Below are 22,485 nucleotides of genomic sequence, written 5' to 3' on the forward strand. Positions count from 1 at the left end.
GTCAATCTCAGCAGGAAGTCATTACCAAGATAGGAAAAACGTTTGGATAGGAAAGGCTGTTCATGAGTTACCAAAGCCATGATCTTCATCTCCAAGATCTTTGAAAATGAAGAAAATGCCCACTTGTCTTCTGGAGTGAAGGAGCAGGAAACAGGACTAGAATAGTGAGCTCAACAGATTACTCCTTCATTTGCAAACTTTTCCAAGGCAGACTCTTAAACCAGGAGTGAGTGTGGGATGGCATCAATGCAGGTTATAATTATGTGCTAGACTTTAATGCATTCCATCTCAAGATGTTTTAAGAGTAGCTCATTCTTATGCCTTTATAACTAAAATAAAACCTTAAAAATATGTATCGTTTTCTTGCTGGAAGAAATTGAAGAGATTATTTAATTCAAACCTTTTTATTTTATACCTGAGGCAACCCAGAGAAGTTAAGTGATTTACCGAAGGGCACAGAGTATCTGATTTATAACCGTAAAACCCACCCCAAGACTTTCCCTTGGTATGACATTAATATAACTGTTCTACTCAGGGCCAGGGGATGTTAATGTAACAGATTCAGTCACGTTAATATATCAAGTCCAGCCAAATTGCAAGTGTTAGATGACCTCAAGCAGATTCACGAAACAAATTTTTTAAAAAAGCAAAAAGCAAACAAAACACAGTATTTTCTTGCTTTCCGGGTGCACACAGCTGGGTCTCCTTCTTGTGGGCCGGGATTGGAGGCCAACTCACTGCTCTCTCGGGCTTTGGGCTTAGCTCATGGTCTTGCTCACAGCCACACTCTCTCACCGCCTCATCTCCGTGGTGGGCACCAACCCTGTCTGTGGCTCAGCCAGCTTTCTCTTTCCCCACACAAAACAGGTGTTGAGCCCTTCCTTTGTCTCACACCCCATACTAAGTGCCAACTGCTTATTATTTATTACCTCATTGAAACTTCACCAGCACTTCGGGATGCAGGTACAGGAACTGCAGTTATCCTCATTTTGTAGAGTATGTTACAAAGCTATTCTACGGCAAAACTGTAGGGAAAAACCTTACCTATCACTGCCTGAATGCTGTGGGAACTTTTGGCAAGTTACAGAAACACTGTGACTCAGTTTCCTTATCAATAAAATGAGATAATAATAGTGCAGACCTCATTGTGTTGCTGTGTCGATGAGGTAATTTGCCAACTAGCTGACTAGAATAGTGTGTGGTACTATGCAAGCACTGTATAAATATGCTGTTATGTTTAGTTACCATCCTATCCCCTCAGTGCTTCTTACACATCCTGCACGTGTACAATATGGCCCTCAGATCTGAGCCCACACCACAACCTGTGGCTCAACCACCTTCCTTCATATAGATATGGTAGCAGCTTACCACATGTGGCTCCTGAGCACTAGAGATGGGTCTAGTCTGAATTGAGACGTGCTGTAAGTGTAAAATACCACTGGATATCAAAGACTCACTGTGAAAAAAGAATGCAAAATACCTTTTTTTATATGCTGATTGCATGTGAAATGTTTTCAATATATTGAATTGACTAAATTTATTATTAAAGCAAATGTCATTTTTTCCTTTTCATGTTTTTTAAAAATAAGGCTAGTCCCGTTTTTTTTGTTGTTTGTTTTAGAGATAGGGTCTCACTCTGTCGCCCAGGCTGGAGCGCAATGGCGCAATCCCAGCTCACTGCAACCTCCACCTCCCAGGTTCAAGCAATTTTCCTGCCTTAGCCTCCCGACTAGCTAGAACTACAGGCACATGCCACCATGCCTAGCTAATTTTTGTATTTTTTGGTAAGGACGGGGTTTCACCATGTTGGTCAGGCTGGTCTTGAACCCCTGACCTCAGGTGATCTGCCCGTCTCAGCCTCCCAAAGTGCTGGGATTACAGGCATGAGCCACTCTGCCCGGCCTAGAAAATTTTAAATTGCTTGTGTGACTTGCATTCTATTTCTGTTGACCAACGCTGGATTAGAGTAGCCTTCTATGTGTTCTCGGTCAGATTCCCAGGGAGAGTTTCTGGCTCAGCCCTGAGTCAGCAGAGCCCTCCTCTGTGATGAGTACCCACCCTGGTACAATCAGCTTTGTGGGGAGAGTGGCACAAGATGGGGTGCTGGCTCAGCAGAGGCTGTGGGTGTGGTGGGCAGGATAAGGCCATGTCTAAGATAAGGTGTCCTCCTGTTTTCAACAAGAAATATTACATGAGCAAATGGCAGGATTATTTATTGAGCCACATAGGTGCACTCTCTCTACCTTTGCACTCCCCTCCTCATTCTAATTGGTAGTTGGGCCTTTTGAGAATCCCTGTATCCGGGGAGTTTGTGGTTCAGGGCCAAAGCAGAGGTGTTGGAGATTACCCCTGTATCTGTGGTAGGTGGATTATGCCAAGTGGCCCAAGGTAAAGGGGTGAGGTTAAATAAAAAGGAGAAGAGGGACACTTTTGTCTCTAAGACTGAGACAGGAGCAGAGGGGAGTGGAGAAGAGGTTAGCCACTTTCCTGCTAGGGGCAAAGATCTGTGTCAGGACCCAGTGGAGGGAGTGGGAAGAACCTCAGCAGGGGAAGGCCACAGGGTGCACCTGGCAGGCTGAGCTCTCAGCACCCAGGCCACAGCCTTGCTGAAGACCTGAGCCCGTTTTTTGCGTAGAAGCCTTCCAACTAACAGTCTTCAAGTGACCACATGAGCTCTGAAAACTATCATAACAGCAGCCATGGAAGTAACGTACCCTAATTTTCTAGACCTCCCAGAATTTCTCATGACTCAGTGGGAGATTGAGATTTCCTCCATCCTAGTGGGATAGAGGCTTAGAGAAACCAGATTGAATTTGTTTTATTTTGTTCTGGGTGTGGGGAATACTGGAGTCCTAGGCCAAGGAAGCCCACCTTCCCTTGGTGTTTGTAGGATAGATAGTCTCATCTACACTTGCAACGAAAGGCTTAGCAACCTGGTCCCTAAGCCAGTGCCTTGCCTATTCAGTCACTCATATCTTTAGGCTTTTCTGAGTGGAGACAAGGCCTAACAGTCAGGACATTGCTCTCTCTGCAGCCCCCTACTCCACATCACCCAGGACTATCAATCCTAGGATTCTCTCAGACACCTTGCATTCAAACGGCCACCAAATCCTACCTCCACCTGATCTCCTGAGTCCATTCCTCTTTCTTTATCTTCACTGTTGATGTTGCAAGCTTCTAGGTGATGCTGGTGTTGCACTCTGGGGACCACACTTTGAGGACCACACTTTGAGGACCACTGATCTATAGGCTCTGTGGTATTATCAGGTGTCTCAGCAGATTCTTAGATGCATGCAAATGTGAACTCCAGCTTTCAGGCAGTTGATACAGGAGGTGCCTATGCCATGTGTTATTTTTTTGTACCAAACGTTGCTCTTGGGCTAACATATCAATTCTACTTCACCAAGAGTAACTTCAGTCCACACTGACTCAAGAAACCAAGAATGCCGAGACGCATTTCATTCAAACATTCTCCCCTTGGCAGGGAGATCAAGATGGAGGCATCCGGCTTCTGCCAAGGATGTCAGTGTTAGTCCTATGCAAAACCAGTTCTGGTTCTTTCTTGTTCTTCACACAGGTTTGAACAATGATGCGACTGTAAACCGTGTGCGTGTGTGCGCGTGTGTGCTAATACGATTTAGGCTGGATTTGGACACTGAGGTACAGTTCCTGGAGATGCTGAGGATTAGTGGTAACAGCTGTTACTCTCCCCATTAGAGGAAAAACTGAAAGGAGAATACTTTTGTGTAAGGGATGTGTTTGCAACTCTGAGGGAGGCAGCCGTTCTATCAAGCCTGAAGAAAAGTGTGTTCCTAGGTAAGTGGATGTTTTCTTTTTATTTAGTTAGTTTTGTAGAGACGGGGTCTCCCTATGATGCACAGGCTGGTTTTGAACGTCTGGCTTCAAGTGATCTTCCTGCCTCACCCTCCCAAAATGCTGGGATTACAGGTGTGAGCCACTGTGCTCAGCTCCAAGTGGATGTTCTTCAGCGTTCAGGTAGACAAGATGCTGGTGGGAAAGAGGACACGGTGAAACCTAAGGCAGGAGGGTGGGAGGTGGGGCTGTGGCTGCAGTCTGCGAGACGAGGCACTCACTCCCCTTCCCTTGTAGGCACCTGTGTCTGATCTGCCTTTGGAAAGTAGACCACTTGCCATCAGCAAGGGCTTGAGAAGCATTTTCATTTCATTTCTTTCTCTTCTTTTCAGAGACAGGGTCTTGCTCTGTGCCCAGGCTGCAGCCTCAACCTCCTGGATTCAAGTGATCCTCCTGCCTCAGCCTCCCGAGCAGCTGGAACTAGAGGTGCGCACCACCATGCCCAGCATTCGAGGGGCATTTTCTATGTGGCCCTTGTGAAAGAAAATGAGAGGGACCCTGAGCCCCCTTGACTGAGAAAATGCTTTTACAGTTCATCTTCATTATCTCCTAATGTGTCTGAGAAGCCCTAGCAATGGTTCCCTGTAGTATGGAGATGTGTGACTTCAGTGCTTCATAGAAAACAAACTTAGAAAAGAAAGGCATTGTCTGAAGGACTCTTAAATCTAAGAAATTTGAGGTATAGATCATATTCCTGTTTTCTTTTAGCTTGTGAATGTAAAAGGTGGTTGTGTGTGAAGAGACAATAGGAGTGGAGGATACTTGATTATTTGGTTTATGGATTATTTCCTTAGTCTATGGTTTTGATAGCTAGTTTCACTACATTTTCAGGATTTAATTTTTACCTTTTAAAACCAGCTGACTACAGGGGAGGGCCTTTTTTTTTTTTTTTTTTTTTTTTTTTTTTTTTTTTGCCTTGCATTGCTCCTTAGGTCAAAATATTAGCCAAACTTCTAAAATGCCTGTGTACAGAACTATAAAAAAAAACAAAACAGAAACAACTGGTTTTGTTGTTGTTGTTGTTTTTGGAAATGGAGTCTTGCTCTGTTGCCCAGACTGGAGTGCAATGGCACGATCTCAGCTCACTGCAACCTCCGTCTCCCAGGTTCAAGCAATTCTCCTGCCTCAGCCTCCCGAGTAGCTGTGGCTACAGGCACATGCCACCACCCCTAGCTAGTTTTTTGTATTTTAGTAGAGACAGGGTTTCACCTTATTGCCCAGGCTGGTCTTGAACTCCTGTGCTCAGGCAGTCCACCCGCCTCGGCCTCCCAAAGTGCTAGGATTACAGGCGTGAACCACCACACCTGGCCTAAAACAGCACTGTTAAAAAATGCCTGTGATAATCCTAAATATTTATGTAGGCATTCATCTGCCTTGTTTGCTATCTCTCATTTTATTTTTGTCAACTTCTTTTACATTGCCAAATTTTAATTCTTCCTCTTGATGGGAATTAGAGGTAGTAAACAAAAGTAAAATTTACTCTATAAATGCTATTTTATTGAATCATTGTGTTCTATTCCTCAGCCAACATTTTTATCAGTATGTTTAAGAAGGTATAGAATAAATTGAGTATTTCTTTCTCTGCTCATCTTCTTTCTCTGCTCATCTTCTAGGATATAGCTAAAAACAGCCAAAGAAACGACAAAGAGATATCAAAGCAGTGCCAACTTAACAGTCACCTCTAAATAATTAATAGTTGGTAGACTTTTTGTAGCACTTAGCTTGGTAATTTTCAGTTGTAACAGAGATAAGACGCTCAGCCAAGCCACCCCATGCCGTGCCTCCTGACCATAGTGGTATATTGGGTATCTACTTCAGCAATAATGTATCAGAGCTTACGCTGCCCTTGGGTACCAGTCAGCTTGTAAGGAGCTCACGCTAGGATGCAAACATTTTCTGGTTTTATTTCTTTGACTCCATAATTAAAGCCTCTCTTTTGAATAACAACAACATAAAAGCAGTCTGGTCTTACGAGAAAATTATAAGAACAGAAGTTTTTAAAAAGGTGTTTGGAAATGAAACACTTCCTTTAGCCTGGCATTTCTTTTTGATCTTGGCCTTGAGCATTAGCAATCCTGGGAGGCTGCACTAAAAGCATCTCGGGTACAGAGGCAGTGTGGGGTTCAGGTTAGTCACATCCCAAGAAGACTTTATGTCATTTTCCTCAATAGCGTCTGGACTGAAGCTGCTGTTTGTCATGATACAGGGGAGGGCAGGATGAGGATGCGGGCTGCCCTCGTGGGCTGGGCTTGCACCACCCTCTGCCTGGTTTCCTGCTCATCTGCCTTTTCCCATGGTGCCAGCACGGTGGCCTGTGAGGACATGCAGCCCAAGCACATTCAAGCCCAGCCTCAGCACCAGGACACCCACCACATCACCATCCACAGCCGCAGGTCTTCCTATGCACCAGGTGACAAGATTCCAGGTATGTACCGGAGAGGCTTTGAGAGACTCTGAGGAGCCCCAGAGCCCCCATGGATCTTCCAGTTTGTGTTTGTCCCAGTAAGAAGCTTCCTGGACTAAATTTGACTTAATCCTTTTTTTTTTTTTTTTTTTTTGTAGAGATGGAGTCTCACTATGTTGCCCAGGCTGGTCTGGAACTCCTGGGCTCAAGTGGTCCTCGCACCTCAGGCTCCCAAGAAGATGGGACTACAGGCACATGCCACTGTGCCATGCTAATTTTTTGTATTTTTTTTTGTTTTAGAGACAGAGTCTTGGTATGTTGCCCAGTCTGGTCTCGAACTCCTGGGCTCAAGTGAACCTCCTGATTCAGCCTCCCAAAGTGCTGGGATTGTAGGCACAGGCCACCATGCCCAGCCTGGCTTAATCTTAAGAAGCAATTATCAGCTTAAAAATAAGCATAAAATATTTGTGTCATAAAAGCCGCATAACTAAACTCTGCATTGATTATGATCTGTATAAGAAGGCACAAATATCATTATTATAGAAAATTATTTTGTCCTTATAATAAGATATAAATGTATCTTATTATGGACACAAATATAGTTACTCTGAACAACCTTCATATATCATCTATGTGTGTGAAATATACTTTTTTCTCATTATTTAAAACTAAAATTCATCCATCAACAGACACTTTGGTGAGAAGATGGATGTTTTAATTTGCTTGACTCTAGTAACCATTTCACTATGTGTAAGTATATCAAATCATCATGTTGTACACTTTAAATATATACAATTTGATATTTTTTTAAATTAAAATATTAGGGGATGAAAAAATCATTTCCTGCTCTCTTAGTTTAGGTGCCTATAAAAGCAGGGAAAGAACATAAGCGCAGGTGGTTTATGTGAGCGATCATCCCAGGAAACACAGGTGAGGAAGAGGGAAAGGGAGCTGGGCAAGAGGAGACGATAATCAAGGGCGTGCAACTGAGCAGGTCGCTGCTGTGGGCACCCGAGGTGCATTCCGGTGGGGACCCTCTGAGAAGCCATGTGAAACGCCTCTGAATCATCTCTCAGGAGGATGCAGGGGCAGGGCACTTACCAGTTTTGAGTTGCCCTCCCAGGGGTGTTTCTACTTCCATGCCCACCCCCACTCCCCAAACTCACACACACTCTCCAGAGTCCATAGCTTACCTTGGACCAAGCTTGGAAGTGACAGTGAGGGACAACAGAGGAGGAAGCTACAGATGCTTCAGATGCCACTAAGTGTAGGCAGAAAACTATGCACCCAAGGCGAGCTCCATCAGCAACTTTTGCCCTAAACCCCTCTTGATTTTTACTGATTCTTTTGACGGGAACTAAAGGTGACAAACAAAAATGAAATTTACTCTATAAATATTGTTTTATCCATTCGTTTCATTCTGTTGAGAAGTGTGAAAAAACATGGGTGAATAGTACATGAGTTGAACATCAATATACTCCCCAATATACTGAATTAAGGCTATTGTTACAGAGCTTCCCAAACTTTGTCGCATCATGACACAGAAAGCGAGTGTGTATGTAGCACCCCGGGGCAAATGCAAGAGGCTCCCCAAGGAAGGCCACTTCTTTGGGGTCTCCAACCACCCTAGTATGCATCCAGCCCCTCCCAGCATGAAGGGATTAGTATGTCAGTATCTTAGTGTTCTGTGGCTAGGGGAATAACAATGGTAAGAATCAAAACACTATGTCAGCTAGGCTTGGTGGCTCATGCCTGTAATCCCAGCACTTTGGGAGGCCAAGGTGGGTGGATCACTTGAGCTCAGGAGTTTGAGACCAGCCTGGGCAACATGGCAAAACCCCATCTCTACAAAAAAAAAAAATACAGAAATTAGCCGGGCATGGTGGCTTGCACCCTGTGGTCCCAGCTATGCTAGAGGCTGAGGTGGGAGGATTGCTTGAGCCTGGGAGGCAGAGGTTGCAGTGAACTGAGATAGCACAACTGCACTCCAGCCTGGGTGACAGTGACAAAGTGAGACTCTGTCTCAAAAACAAACAAACAAACAAAACCCAAAACCAAAAAATGCTATGTCAGGGAGAGAAATCTGTGGAAATAACTACAAATATTGTGATCCCTAAATTCTGAAGGTATCCTGAGGGAAACATAATTGGATTGTAACTGGAACCAAGACAGCATATGTAATAAATAACTTAAGGGAGCGCCTCAGGGATTCAGTGAGAGTCAGCTATTACTCACTTACGTTGTAAGTATACTGTTTTCTTACCGGGATCTGTGAGTCCTTGAAGGTAAGGGCCATGATATCCTGCTCATAGATATATACTCAACACCTAGCATAGTGCCTGGTGTTCAATAGTTCTAAATATTTGTTCAAATGTTTATTAATAAAAGTTCAAATGTGTGGAAAATAAAACAATCCTAGACACCAAGCTGCATTTAGCAAATTTATAAAGGTCTGACCCTGGTTTTAGCCACTCATTCCCTTGAACATGAGTGGCTAATTTTTTTTAAAAAATTTTAAATAGCTTAAAGATATTACATGCTTTAAAAATGTTAAAGTAGTATCAAAAAGTAGAAAATTAAAAGTACTTTTCCTTCTCTTGCTCTGAACACTCAATTTGATTCTCCAGAGGTAACTCTTGTTAAGTTTCTTGCACCTCTTTTCAGAAGTTTTCCATGCATATAAGCATATGTGAGTGAGATCTCAAATTAATATAATCTTAAGCAGACACAAATTAAATGTCTGTGTAATGTTTATATTTTTTTTACCTAACAATCAGATTGATATCTTTTATTGGATACAGAGCTTGGTTTTTTTTTTTTTTTTTGAGACAGAGTCTCGCTCTGTCGCCTAGGCTGGAGTGCAGTGGCGCGATCTCAGCTCACTGCAAGCTCCGCCTCCCAGGTTCACACCATTCTCCTGCCTCAGCCTCCCCAGTAGCTGGCACTACAGATGCCTGCCACCACACCTGGCTAATGTTTTTTTTTTTTTTTTGTATTTTTAGTAGAGATGGGATTTCAACGTGTTAGCCAGGGTGGTCTTGATCTCCTGACCTCGTGATCCGCCCGCCTCGGCCTCCCAAAGTGCTGGGATTACAGGCATGAGCTACTGTGCCCAGCCACAGAGCTTGCTTTTAATGATTTCATGACAGTCCATTGTCTAGAGGTCACATGATTTAACCAGTTTCTTATTTACGGGAATTTACTTTTTAAATTTTTTTTCATAAACAGTTTTGATGGACATCTTTATTCATATGTCTCTGCTCATCATATGCATCGGGATTGTTTTAGCTGCAAGTATCAGAAAAAATGATTAACGGAAACTTGACGAGTAAAAACATTTAATTTTCTCTCTTGAGTCTGGAGGCACAGTTTCTGTATTGCGTGAAGCCATTCAATACATCATCGAGATCCTAAGATTTTTCCATTTTCCTGCCGTCATTAGCAAGTTGGGTTTTCATTCCTTTGACGTTGCACAGTCTCAGGATGAGTGCCGTGGTTTTAGGCCTCGCACTGGGATGACAGCTGGAATAAAGGCCTTACGTGAAAAGACTGATCCTTAGACATTAGCTGTTCTCTCAGCAGATTTGGCCTCATTGGCCAGAATTCTGTCTGGTGAAGGGGAACAGAATCACCAACACTGGTTTCAGTCTAATCACGGTTCATCCCCTGGAGAAAAGGAGAAGCCTAACTTCCCTGAAGACAGGTGGTCTCCACTTGCCACATGAATGTAGCATCTGGGTTCTGTTAGCAGAACCATCTGTTCTGCTAGCAGGGAATAAGCAGACAATAGCTGTTGAGTATTGGACATCAGTGTTTGCCATATTTATTTGTTCAAGTTTGTCAGTGGGGAAAATTCTTAGCTACAAAATTTCTAGATCAAAGAGTAATGATTTTTGGAGGGCATTTCTTTTATTGTGTTTATATACATATATCATAAACTTTACCATTATAGCTGAATACAGCTCAGTGGCATCAAGTGCATTCACAATGTTGTACAGCCATCATCACTATCCATTTCCAGAACTTTTCCATCATCCCAGATGGACACTCTGTACTGGCCATCCTTCCCTGTGCCCAGCCTCAGCCAACTTTAAATCTTCTTTCTGTCTCTGTCAAGCCGACTGCTCTGGGTGCCTCACAGAAGCGGAATCATGCAATATTTGTCATCTTCGGTCTGGCTTATTGTACTGTGTTTTCAGGGCTAACTGATAAGGTAGCATGTATCAGAGGGGTACTTGCATTTTAAATGTGGAAGATGTTGTCAGGTTACACCACAAAAAGTTGGATGGTTTGTAGTCCCAGCACTAGTGAATGAATGTCCTAGTTTTTCCATAGTCTTATCAAGACTGTTTACAACCACACATTTTAACATTTGCTAATATGAAAGGTGTAAAATAGCATCTCATTTATAATTGCTTTTAAAACATTACTGAGCAGCCAGGTGTGGTGGCTCACGCCTGTAAGCCCAGCACTTTGGGAGGCTGGGGAGGGCAAATCACGAGGTCAAGAGATCGAGACCATCCTGGCCAACATGATGAAACCCCCGTCTCTACTAAAAATACAAAAATTATCTGGGTGTGGTGGCGCATGCCTGTACTCCCAGCTACTTGAGAGACTGAGGCAGGAGAATCGCTTGAACCCGGGAGGCAGAGGTTGTAGTGAGCTGGGATCGTGCCACTGCACGGCAGCCTGGTGACAGAGCGAGACTCTGTCTCAAAAAAAAAAAAAAAAAAATTACTAAGCTTGTTTTATTTTCTGTTTGTATCCTTTCATTATTTTGAGGGAGTCATCTTTTTATGGATTCACCATGACTCTGATTATTTGTCCGCTGTATGTCTTACAAATACTTTTCTTTGGAAAATAATTTTTTTTAATCATCTGTCCTAAGTTCACCTAACCTTATATTTTAAAAAAATATAGCACACTTTACTCATCTTTTCCTTTATGGCGGCTGGGTTTTGCTCAGAGAGGTATTTCTAAATCCAGTATTTATAAAAAGAAAAAAATGTTTCTAGTTATATTTTATTTGATTTTCGCATACCTTTGATCCAAATGGAATTTATTTTGGTGTGAAATAGGACTTCAACTTCTCCCCCCCCCCCCAATGAATTGTTCACTTTCTAGGGGTTGATCTTAAGCTTTTAGTTTTAAAAAAACCTGCATAAAATCACCAAATGGAACTAAGTCACACATGTTCATGTTGAATGGGTGTTTTTCTTGCAGTGACGGTGAGAAGCAGTCGTGATTTCATGGGATTTCTCCTTCAGGCTCGAAGAGTGTCTGATCATCAAATCGCTGGGACTTTTGTTTTCATTCCTCCTCATTCCAAACTGATGACTTGTTTTCAAGAGGCTGATGCAGTCACCCATTCTGACAAGTCCCTGAAGAGAAACCTGTCGTTCCTGTGGAAGGCCCCTGCCCAGCCTGTGGGGGATATTAAGTTCCTGTAAGAGAGTGAAGTGCTGTTTCTTAGAAACTGAGCCTTTAACTCTGAAGAGAGGGGAGTTTCTCTTTGCCCTGCCTTCATATTCCCTTTCCCCCTGCTTATGTGGCCACCTTATAGCAAGGACAGGATCGCGGATGCTGCCTAAACTGGAGAGCCTATGCAGAGGGGAACTAAAAAAATGTTGCCCCCAAACTCATCCCTTCAGCACTATCCATATTATCTCTCTGCCTCCCCAGGCACAGGTAAATCTTGGCCAACGTCTCCAGGAATTTCTGACCAGAGGACAGAAGGGCTGGCCGTGGGAAGGCAGGAGAGAGCCAAGAAAGAGATAGGCAGATGGACAAATGGACACGTCCCTGGGCCCAGGAAAAGCCTCTTGAGGCTCTATGCCTTGGCTTGTTGTCTATAAATGGGCATAACCACAGCACCTCCCTCAGAGGGTTGTGTATGGATGAGAGAGCCTATGTTTGCTCAGAACAGTTCCTGGCAACAGTAAGCACTTCAAAAGCATCATTACTACTCAGAACGAGGTGCTTGTTTTGTCATTCTTTTCAGACACTTGCATTTACCAAGAAAGAGAATTTTTTTCTTTCAGGAAAGGGTGTGTGTTTCTGTTTCTTTTCCCCACACCCTCCTAAATATGAAGGAGAGTGCGTCTGCAGGCAGAGGTCATCCAGGGCACGTGCTTACCTCCAGGACTCCCCTCTGCTCTGGGGAGCAGTGGGAGAGGAGGTTGGTGGCCCCAGCCTGTGGTGTCCCTTCTCCCCCACTTCCTGGTGGCACAGGGCAGCAGACAGGACAGTAAGAAGGGAAACACATGCCTTAGGATTTTTCCTCTTTGGAAGGCCCAGGGCCTTCCACTACCCGTGGGTGTGCCCAGCTTCTGCCCTTGGCTCTGGTTCTTATGCAGTACAGAGGGTGTCTGACACTTGAAGTCCTTAAACCTGTACAGTCACCTTTTTTTCTCAAAGCACCTCCATTCCTATTTTTGGATTTACCATCATAGATGCTGCATGCCGCATAGCAAGTAGTGTAGAAGCTATGATCTCCATTTGACAGAACAAAACGAGCTAAGTCACTTGATGAGATGCCTGTCCTAAGTCGCCCTGTGATCTCCCACCTCTGGGAACCCTCGCGCATGATAACGTCCGCCAAGTCTGGAAACCGCATGTTGGGGGCCTGAACTATGACTCTCACTGAGTCTCGAGCCTCTGGGTGACCTCGGCCAAATTAATCGCCTTGTTATGACTGCCTCCTGAATACTTAAAGTGGGAAAAATGATGCTTGCCAATAATCCTTCCTTTACTGAAATATTTGGAAGAACAAATGGCATAATGTTTGTGAAACTGATTTTTTACTGAAGAATTATTTTTCAAAAAATTATTTAGAATATTAAGGATTTGTCTCTAATTTCCAATAGAATCTACAATGACAATAGACATGTACAATTATACAACAGAATTATGAGATCTTCAAATCATGATGTAATAACAGTATATCAGGAATGGCTAATAACATTGACAATAAAACCTTTTGTTGGAGTCTAAACAGTTTAAGGATAAACTTTTTAGTTAAAATGAGATTTTTAGTGACTATTTATTCAAGAAGACCATTGATTTTTTCATATCCTCTCTCATTCTAATTATTTGCAACTGTGGGGTTTTTGTTTTTAAAAAGAATGAAGTCACTTTTCATTCTTGAAGTAATAACATAATCTCTCTCTCATTCTTCTATTTATTTAGTTTTGTTCCTGTTTATCTGTTAGTGTGTTCTCTCTTTTCTATGAGGCTGGCCTGAGTTATTATTTAAAGGAAACTAAATCCGTGAACTACTCTGCTCTTTCTCTTTCCACAGTTTATCAGTAGTCCAGTCATATTTCGTTTACTGGGCAAGGATTGAATCATCTGTTGTGTCCCAACAGACACATAGCAGCACCCATTCTGATGACCGCATGGAGCCCAGATTACTGATGCCAACCCTTCACCAGAGGCTGGGTGATGTTGAAGGAGCTGCCCCAGGTACAGCTTGTCATTGTATTTGCCAGGCTGGTTGTCATCATTATTTTTACAGTTATCTATTTTCACTTAAAAGTTACTACTGCCAGTTTCCTGTCCCTGCAAAACAAGTAATAAACACCTGCCGTGGCCAACTGCAGCAGTTCCTGGGGATGTGATAACGCAGCAGTGAGAGGGAGGGAACGCTTGCAGTTGCTTTGTTTGTTGCAGCAAACACACTTTGTCTGGCTCAACCTAACACAGTAAGTCAGGCCCCCGGGTGGACAGTGAGAGCTGTGCTGCAATACCAAAAAACAGCATACACCTCTTCCCCCACATTTACTAGTCCTCACAATATTTCCACTGTTTTCCTTAGTCCCCTGAAGCTACACAGAGAGCACAAAAAGGAAATGAGCTTTTCTTCGTCTTTTCTCATAAAAACGCATCCAGTTTTCACTGTTAACTTTTCACAGTAGGTAGATGGCTCTTTGCAACCTGGGTTGGGGAACAGAATCAGGAATCACTGTTTCAATGGGAAGGGATTTTTCCTTGCTCACTACATGGCTTTATATTCCATTAGTCCATGAACTCCTGAAAAAAGAAAAGAAAAGAAACAAAACAAAGGAAAACCTCTAGCCAGCTAGAGGCTGTTTGACCTACCTGAAAATCCCTGGTGGCATGGAACTCCTTTTGATTGCTTATTTCTAGTTAAGTTCTATGAACGCAAGCACTCGTAAAAGCATCCAGGCACATGCACACAAGACTCTACCCTTAATCCATTCGTTCTCCTCTTCCTTTATTCTTTCCTTTGTTCTTTGCTAATATGTTAAGGCCAGAATCCAGTCAGAATCCCTGCCTCTTCTCAGTCGAGCAGACCCAGGTACAGAAACAGTGGGGACCACCCTCCATTCTCTGTCTTTGCCCCAAAACCTTTGTCTTCTCCCATTACCCAGCACAACTCCTCCAACCCTCCCACCAAGACACTCCCAAAAGCAGAGTAAAGATCTCAGAGCCTGAGAGTGTGGCCTGGAGAAGACCCTGCACCCCTGACATATGTTTGAAATCTCATGTTTAATTTTATGAATGATGCAAATGTCATGTTTTAATCCCAAGTATAACCACGTTTGTTTGGACATGAATATGAATAAAACTGAAGTTTCAGGAAGAAGTGTCATGTGGAGCCTTGGGCCTTTCTATGCCTGACTCTGCTGGAAACCTTGTCCGCTAGGGGCCACAGCTTCCAGCCCAAGCAGTTTACAGGGTAACCTCCTCATTACATTGCCCACATTCCTCTCCTTCTGGCCCCGGCCTGTCTTCCCCATTCATTCCAGTACCCAAACCCTAGTGATTCCCAAAGGAAAAAGAAACGTGTATGTATGCATGTGCATGCATGTGTGTATGTATGTGCGTGTGTGTGTGTGTGTGTATGTATCCTGGGAAGTTTATCTTTGTACAGTTAAGAAATCTATTCACCTTATTTCATCTAATAAAGTGAAATAGATTTCTTAACTGTACAAAGGATTCAGTAGGCAAGTATAAATTATAAATTTTCAAAATTGGGGAAGTAGTATATTGTATATCTGAAACTTATCTCCCAATAGACCAAGACACTTTGGGTCCTCCTCCACCCCATTAGGTATGGTCTACTTTTATATTTCAGTCCCTTCCCTTCTGACACTTCCTCAAACTGGACTGTTCCACATGACAGTTCTCTGCATCTTTCAAGGTACAGTTCAAATATCTCCTTTGTGAAACTTTTCCTGATATTTCCTGGTAGGCAAGTGCCTTAGTCTATTCCAGCTGCTATAACAAAACATCCTAGACTGAATAATTTATAAACAATAGAAACATATTGCCTACATTCTGGAGGTTGGGAAGTCCAAGATGAAGGCACCAACAGATTAAGTGTCTGGTGAGGGAGGGATGATCTGTGCCTCAACAATGGCACGTTCTTGCTGTGTCTTCACATGGTGGAAGGGGTGAACAAGCTCCCTCAGTCCCCTTTTATAAGGCCACTAATCCCATTCATGAGGGCTCCACCCTCATGACTTAAGTACCTGCTAAAAACCCCACCTCTTTACACTATTGCATTGGGAGTTTGATTTCAACATGTGAATTTTGAGGGGGACACATTAAGACCATAGTAGCAAGTATAATTGCTTCCTTAGCTCTGGTATTAATTGATTAATTAATTCATTAATTAATTTTGTGACACAGTCTCTCTCTGTTACCCAGGCTGGAGTACAGTGGTGCGGTCTCAGCTCACTGCAACCTCCACCTCCAGGGTTCAAATGATTCTCCTGCCTCAGCCTCCAAAGTAGCTTGGAATTACAGGCATGCGCCACTGCATCCTGCTAACTTTGGTATTTTTAGTAGAGAGACACGGTTTCCCCATGTTGACCAGGCTGGTCTTGAACTCCTGACCTTAGGTGATCTACTTGCCATGGCCTGCCAAAGTGCTGGGATTACAGGCTTGAGCGCCCGGCCTCTTGTATTAATTTAGGTAGTTTGACATGTAAGGGTGTCTCTTCCCAGTTTTGAGTTCAGGGACACCAGTTACAAGTCTGCATTATGTTTGCATCTCCAACAACTCTAACAATGCCCAGCACACAGTGGGTCTGCAGGAAATATCCAAATGCTCTTAGAGTTCAAGAAGGAATTTGAAACTATCAGTTTGCCATGTTTTGTATGTCTGGGCTAGGCTGCTTTGTTCTTCACTTCAACATTTGTGAGTGTTAAAAACATTGGAGCAAAGGGGTACCTCCTTCACCCCCATCAAAGAACCTGGGGCCCTTGCCAGAGAAACTTCTGCCAACACTGTTTTGGTCAATGCCATCATGCCATCCTCATCATCATTGTGGTAAACCCTCTGTGCATGTTGCCTGTGCCTGTGTGCCAGGCACCTGCTTCACGCTTCCCCGTTAATGAGTTCGTGTCAACCCCTCAGCAATTCTATGCTGGCCTCATTTTGCAAATGAAGAAACTAATGCTCTGGGAGGACTTCCCCAAAGCCAGGAATTAGTGGAGGACTGAACCCAGATGACAGTCTGACTCTACAACCTGCACTTGCTTGCTTGCTGCTCTGTGTGAAGCTCTTTCTCATGCTCTGGGCTGTCAGGTTAGCCAGTCACAAATGGGAAATGAGATGGTGGAGGGCAGTGGAGGGCAGTGATCTCGTCTCTGCTCATAGCAGATGTTCAAGTTATTATCACCAGGGAAAGAAACTTTGAGTGTTAATAATAGGGCAAGAAAGATCTAGGGCTTTGAAAAGTCTGATTTGTGGGATTCCACTCTTTTTTCTAGCTAGAAGCAGTTTTTGGTAGAGGTGAAATAAATACGGTGGTCACAGTGCGTTCTGCGTTCCCTGAATGGTGGCTGTTAAGAAGGTACAAGCCCAGACAGGCCAGGGACTCACTCTCTAAAAAGATATAAGCCCTTGCGTGGTCAGGGGCTTGTGTGATCAGGCAGGTCATCTGTATGCTGACACTTTTAAGTGCCTTACACTTAATGGTCTCTCCTTGAGGAACATTAGAGTCACTGCTGTTTACCCCCGATCATAGCTGTGTGTACCAATCGATACGGGGAAAGTGCTCTCACTCTCTCTGCACTGTCTTTGGGCCTCTGCTTAGCTCCCAGGGCCCCCATCACTCTTCCACAGAAGCACACACATGCCTTTGCTGTTGCCCTTCCTGGAGCTGCAGAGGAGGACAGCCTAGATCCTGTTCCTGCCAGTACTTGGGTGACAAAGTTTCCTGGGGATGCAGAGACTCTGTCCCAACCATCTTCACACACAGCCACTGAAGGCAGCATCGACCAGCAACTCAGCATGGACAGCCATCCGACTCTAGAGCCGTCCCTGGAGGTCCACAGGCTGGAGAGGCTCGTGGCCCTCAAGAGAGTCTCCTCAGAGAGCTTTGCTTCCAGACTTAGCATCCATCACAGGTAAGGGTGATGGGTGGGCCATTCAGGACAGGTGATGGGACTAGGCTGAACACTGGGGTGCATCATTTGGAGTCTGACAAAGAAGATCTCAGCCATATTTATTCTTAAGTGTGTGAAAAACCCAGGATGTAACAGGGCCACTGGTCTGAAGGACTGGGTATGATAATTACCCAGGGAAATTATTCTCTTGGATGGGGTGAGATCTCTGAGATGCTGTTATAAATAAAACTTTAAAAGTGACTTTTTATATTTTAAATATATTTATAATAACAATATAGAAATGTATATTTTATATAAAATAATAAGCGATAGCATTTGGTGAGTTCTTTGCCGCCATTCTCACTTATCTCTCCCCTTCTTCGTCTCTGTGGTTCCCAACTCCAAACTCAGAAGTTTTTCAAGTGGATCTGATGCCATCTGCATACACAACAATGGTAGGAAACATTGCTTTTTGGTCTAAAACTTAATGACCTGTTTTCAGCCCTTCCATTCTTCCCTTTAGATCTCAGGATGATCCCAGCTTTGATTCACTGGAAACTTGCCTGTCCTCAGTTGGGGGTGAACAGGTAAGAACCTAAACTGTGAAGAGGGCTTGCGACTGATGTTTTGATCCTAGACTGGCCAGTTTCAGGCTGGAAAATCAGAGCTACTAGACTGATTGATAGATAAAGTCAGAGAGAAGAAGGCAAAGTATAATATACACACAGTGTCTTTCTACTAATCAATACCTTTCCATTATATGCAGTGTCTCTGAAGTGATCGGCAATTGTAGAAATTGATGTTTTAGTGATTTGTCTTCTCACGTAGCCATAGTTAATAATTACTCTCTTCTCTCCTCCTCCATCCCTCCTTCATAACATTGACCTCAAAGCACCATGTATGGTCCCAGAAGTTAGATCAATGGGCAATATAAAATATAAATGCCCACTGATTTGCTATTCCTTTGAAGTCTTAGAAGGAACACAAAATAAAACATGGTGTAATATTCTTACTTACATTTATCAGAACCTACAGTGAGGTTAAATGGTCCCTCTTGCATGGGTCCTATCATAAAAAGACACACTAGAAGCTTTCAGCCATAGAAGATGATGCAATCACCCATTGATATTTTGGTTTGGAAGCCTCTTAAAGGATCCTTAGCTTGTTCTTGTAACTGGCTTCCTTGTTCTCTGTGGGGTTTCCATTAGCCACCCCATCCCCATCAATAACAAGTGCATTTGTATCTAGTTGGGCATTTTACTTTGAGCTCCTTTAGTAGCAAGAAAGAGATTGGGTTTTCAGCTGCCGCCTGGGAGTCTTTAAGGAACCCCAGTTAGTTACAAAGTTCAGTGGCAGCTTAGGAGGAAGACCAGTACCTTTGACTCTTTTTTTCCTTTGTTTTTCTAGGACAAGATGAAGGCCTCTAACAGGACCATGACACAGCCTCCTCTGTACCCCGTCCAGCTTACCCATCCCCGGCGCCTCTGGTCCTCTGAAACTTTCACAGGGAATGGGGCAGGGGCAAGCAACCCAACCGCTGTCCTCCAGACCTCTGGTACTTCTGGGCTACCTGCTACTGGTGACCAGTCAGAGGCATCCAGGGCCTCTGCCAGCTTCTTACTTCAGTCAAAGCACGAGGAGCTCAGAGCAGGGAAGGGAGATGGAGAGGGTGGAGTGGGATACCCTCAGCAGACCAACTCACGGCCTGACGCTGGGCTAGAGGGGGCCCAGGCCCCTCTGGGGATCCAGCTCAGAACTCCCCAGCTGGGAGTTCTGCTTTGCCTGTCAGCCATCCTGGGCATGGCCCTGGCTGCTGGCCTTCGCTACCTGCACACCCAGTATTGCCACCAGCAGACAGAAGTGTCCTTCGGCGAGCCCGCTTCGGATGCTGTTGCCAGGAGCGACAGTGGCGAGACTGTGCACATCAGGAGGATTGGGGAGAACGGTTTTGTTTTGGTTCAAGCAGAGTACAACTGGATCACTCCTTCTGTGGGTAGCAAGAAAACAGTCCTCTGAGAAGACCATCACCCCAGACCTCTCAGTGGCCCTCCTTGGGCCCTGGAGAGTGTCCCAGACAGAGCAGACCTAATGAGAATACCTGATGAAGACAGGGACTCATTGTGCCTCTGTCAATGTGCAGTTCATGGAGGAAGCCGGGAGAGGACAGTTTCATCAACAGAGGGAGTTATTTCTGAGCTTTGTTGTCTTAACATCTGTAATTGAGCTTCCTTTTTTCTTTTTGCAATTAGACGTTCTGTTTGAAGACTTAAACTCAACACAATGAATATTGTATAACCCGCTCATTAACTAGACCCCTGTGGCCGCTAAGCTTCCTCTGTTGCCTTAAGGAAGCCATAGAAATAGAAATGCTGTCCCTCCTTAGTGTCTCAGCCTCATCTCTTCTAACTCTTTGGGGAAAAGAGTAATGTTAGGTTGTGTCTCCTGCAAGAAAAAGAACTGCAGCTCTCACTTTGCCTTCCTAAACCACCCCCAAATAAGTTTTCTTTTCAAAACTAGAATTCAACAACTTGCTAGAGTTCTGATTTGGATGGCTAGGTGAATGCAAGGGTGTTTGGTCTTCTGGGCAACTCAGCAGCCTGGCAAATCGCTATGGAAATTGATCCAAAGTCAGGAAAGTTTTTGAGAGCTTGATTGAACACATCTTTAGGAAAACATATACATGCAACACAAGGCCATAAACACCAGAGTGGGGTAAGCAAGCCTTTTCATCAGGTGTAAATGGATCTGAGACCTCCCATCCATTTACACTTGATGGAAAGATTCCTGTATTCCAGCAGCTAGCAGACATATTGCCTTTTGCCAGAGGTCAGGCTGAAAAACGTTATTATACCAGCACAGTTTGAAGAACAGTCTTTACTTGTCTTTTCAGGGAATATCAGGCAGAAAGCTTCATGGACGAAGGTCATCTATCTGATCTCATAACCTTATGAAGATTGCTTTGATTTAACAGTGGCTCCACAGATACTATCTGAGGTCAAAACAACAGATCTGAATGTAACTCTTAAATATGCTCACCTAATATAACACATTGGAATTAGCTGCCTTTTCAGAGTGAAACCTATTACAGAGTCACCATTCATTTTAATGCAGAAACAAAAATCACTACAAATTCGGAAAGGATATTTGTTTATTGAACACCTAATTCATACAGGAACTGTGCTAAGAAATTTGCATATATCTTCACATTTAACCCTCACAAAAATTTAATGAGGAATAAGTGCAGTAACTTTCCAAGGAGAATGAGGCTTTCCTTACATCTCAATTTAACAATTTTTAAAAATTGGGTGTTCAGGAAAGAGACAGCTCCTGCTTTTTCCATACCTCCCTTTAGCTCATTGGTCATCAATTTCAAGACTGTCTCCTCCTGGATTCTGGGCTAGATAGCTCTGTTCCCTGGCTTCAGTCATTAGATGCATGGAGACCTAGGTAATTTGTGCATTCACAAATGAAAGTGTTCTAGGAATGCTGTGGAAAGAAAGAAATGTACTGTACTCTAATAAGGCCACAGATATCCCTTCTGCATGCCTAGGGATGCCCTCTAAAAGATATCCTCCCCGAGAAGCAAACAAGGGACCCCATTAGCAGAGAGCTCTCATCTGGCCACATCACATCAGAGCCAGATGCATCATGTATGCAACATTTTTTAGATCTTTTCTGTCTAAGAGAGAATTTTCCTATGTAAACAGACTGTTTCGCTTATCTGTTGATGTGAACAGATTACTTTCAAGCTTAGTAGTTGAAAATAAAATCACCACCACCACCATTTATCATCTTTCACAATTCTGGGGTTGCCTGGGCTCAGCTGGTCAGTTCTTCTGCTTTTGATGTTATTGAATGGGATGGGACAGCCTAGTTGACTCCCTCACATGGCTTGCAGTTGGTGTTGGCTGCCAGCTAAGGGCCCAAATGGGGCTGCTGAAGAATGTGGGAAGCAATATGGTTCTGTTCTTTGTGTCTTCTTATGCCATATGGTGGCTGAGTTCCAAGAGGAAGTGTGCCAAGCACACAAAACCAAAGACTGCATGTCTCTTAAGACCTAACCTTGGAAGTGGTCATAGTGAGTCACAGGACCAACTCTCATTATTCAAAAGGAAGGGCAATAGATTTCACTTTTTGATGGGAGAAGTGACAGAGGATTTGCAACCATCTTTAATTCACTTTCCCTTCTTCTTAGACTGCTGACCTGCCATGGGGGGATTGTGTGAGACTTGAAGAGATGCCATTCATCCCTGGGAGATGAGGGAGGTGAGAGGAGTCTCCAGATTTCAGGATCAGGTATTTTCTCTTCTCCAGTTGGACTTCCAGCTTATACAAAACAGTAAAGTGATGCAGAAGGGTTAGCCAGATCTCTGAGCCTCCTCTTCCTCATCAGAGAAAAGAACATCACAAAATCATTCAGCTCTTTTGGTTGATGTAAAGATTGAATGCATACACAATATTTAGCTATCTGTAACCAAACTGACATGCCATTGTCATTAATGTTATCCTGAAGCTGCAACACTGTCTTTACGTGTAGTCCATTTAGAGAAATTCTGTGATCAGGAAAAAAAAAGTCACTTTGTTTCTATGACAAATTCTCCTCTTCTTCTTCCTTTTTTTTTTTTTTTTTTTTGAGATGGAGTCTTGCTCTGTCACCAGACTGGAGTGCAGTGGTGCGACCTCAGCTCACTGCAACCTCTGCCTCCTGTGTTCACGCGATTCTCTTGCCTCAGCCTCCTGAGTGTCTGGGACTACAGGCACACACCACCACATCCAGCTAATTTTTGTATTTTTAGTACAGACAGGGTTTCACCATGTTGACGAAGATGGTCTTTATCTCTTGACCT

General features: G+C 43.7%; 1 protein-coding gene across 3 annotated transcripts; it reads left to right on the forward strand.

Annotated features, from left to right (window-relative positions):
- The first annotated feature begins 401 nt into the window (after positions 1-401).
- On the forward strand, positions 402-21,422 carry REELD1 (reeler domain containing 1). 3 transcript variants are annotated; one of them, XM_078002304.1, is made up of 8 exons: positions 3,701-3,816; positions 4,206-4,299; positions 6,080-6,298; positions 11,501-11,723; positions 13,578-13,741; positions 17,347-17,659; positions 18,141-18,225; positions 19,046-21,422. In XM_078002304.1, the coding sequence occupies exons 3-8, from the start codon at positions 6,091-6,093 to the stop codon at positions 19,652-19,654; spliced, it is 1,602 nt and encodes a 533-aa protein (XP_077858430.1). In that variant the 5' UTR covers positions 3,701-3,816; positions 4,206-4,299; positions 6,080-6,090; the 3' UTR covers positions 19,655-21,422. The 3 variants fall into 3 exon arrangements, with proteins under 3 accessions (XP_002804262.4, XP_077858431.1, XP_077858430.1); XM_002804216.4 differs by having other exon boundaries at positions 402-4,299; positions 18,162-18,225; XM_078002305.1 differs by having other exon boundaries at positions 402-4,299; positions 11,545-11,723.
- Positions 21,423-22,485: the final 1,063 nt, after the last annotated feature.

Source organism: Macaca mulatta, chromosome 5 (genome assembly GCF_049350105.2).
Source record: "Macaca mulatta isolate MMU2019108-1 chromosome 5, T2T-MMU8v2.0, whole genome shotgun sequence".
Lineage (NCBI taxonomy): Eukaryota > Metazoa > Chordata > Mammalia > Primates > Cercopithecidae > Macaca > Macaca mulatta.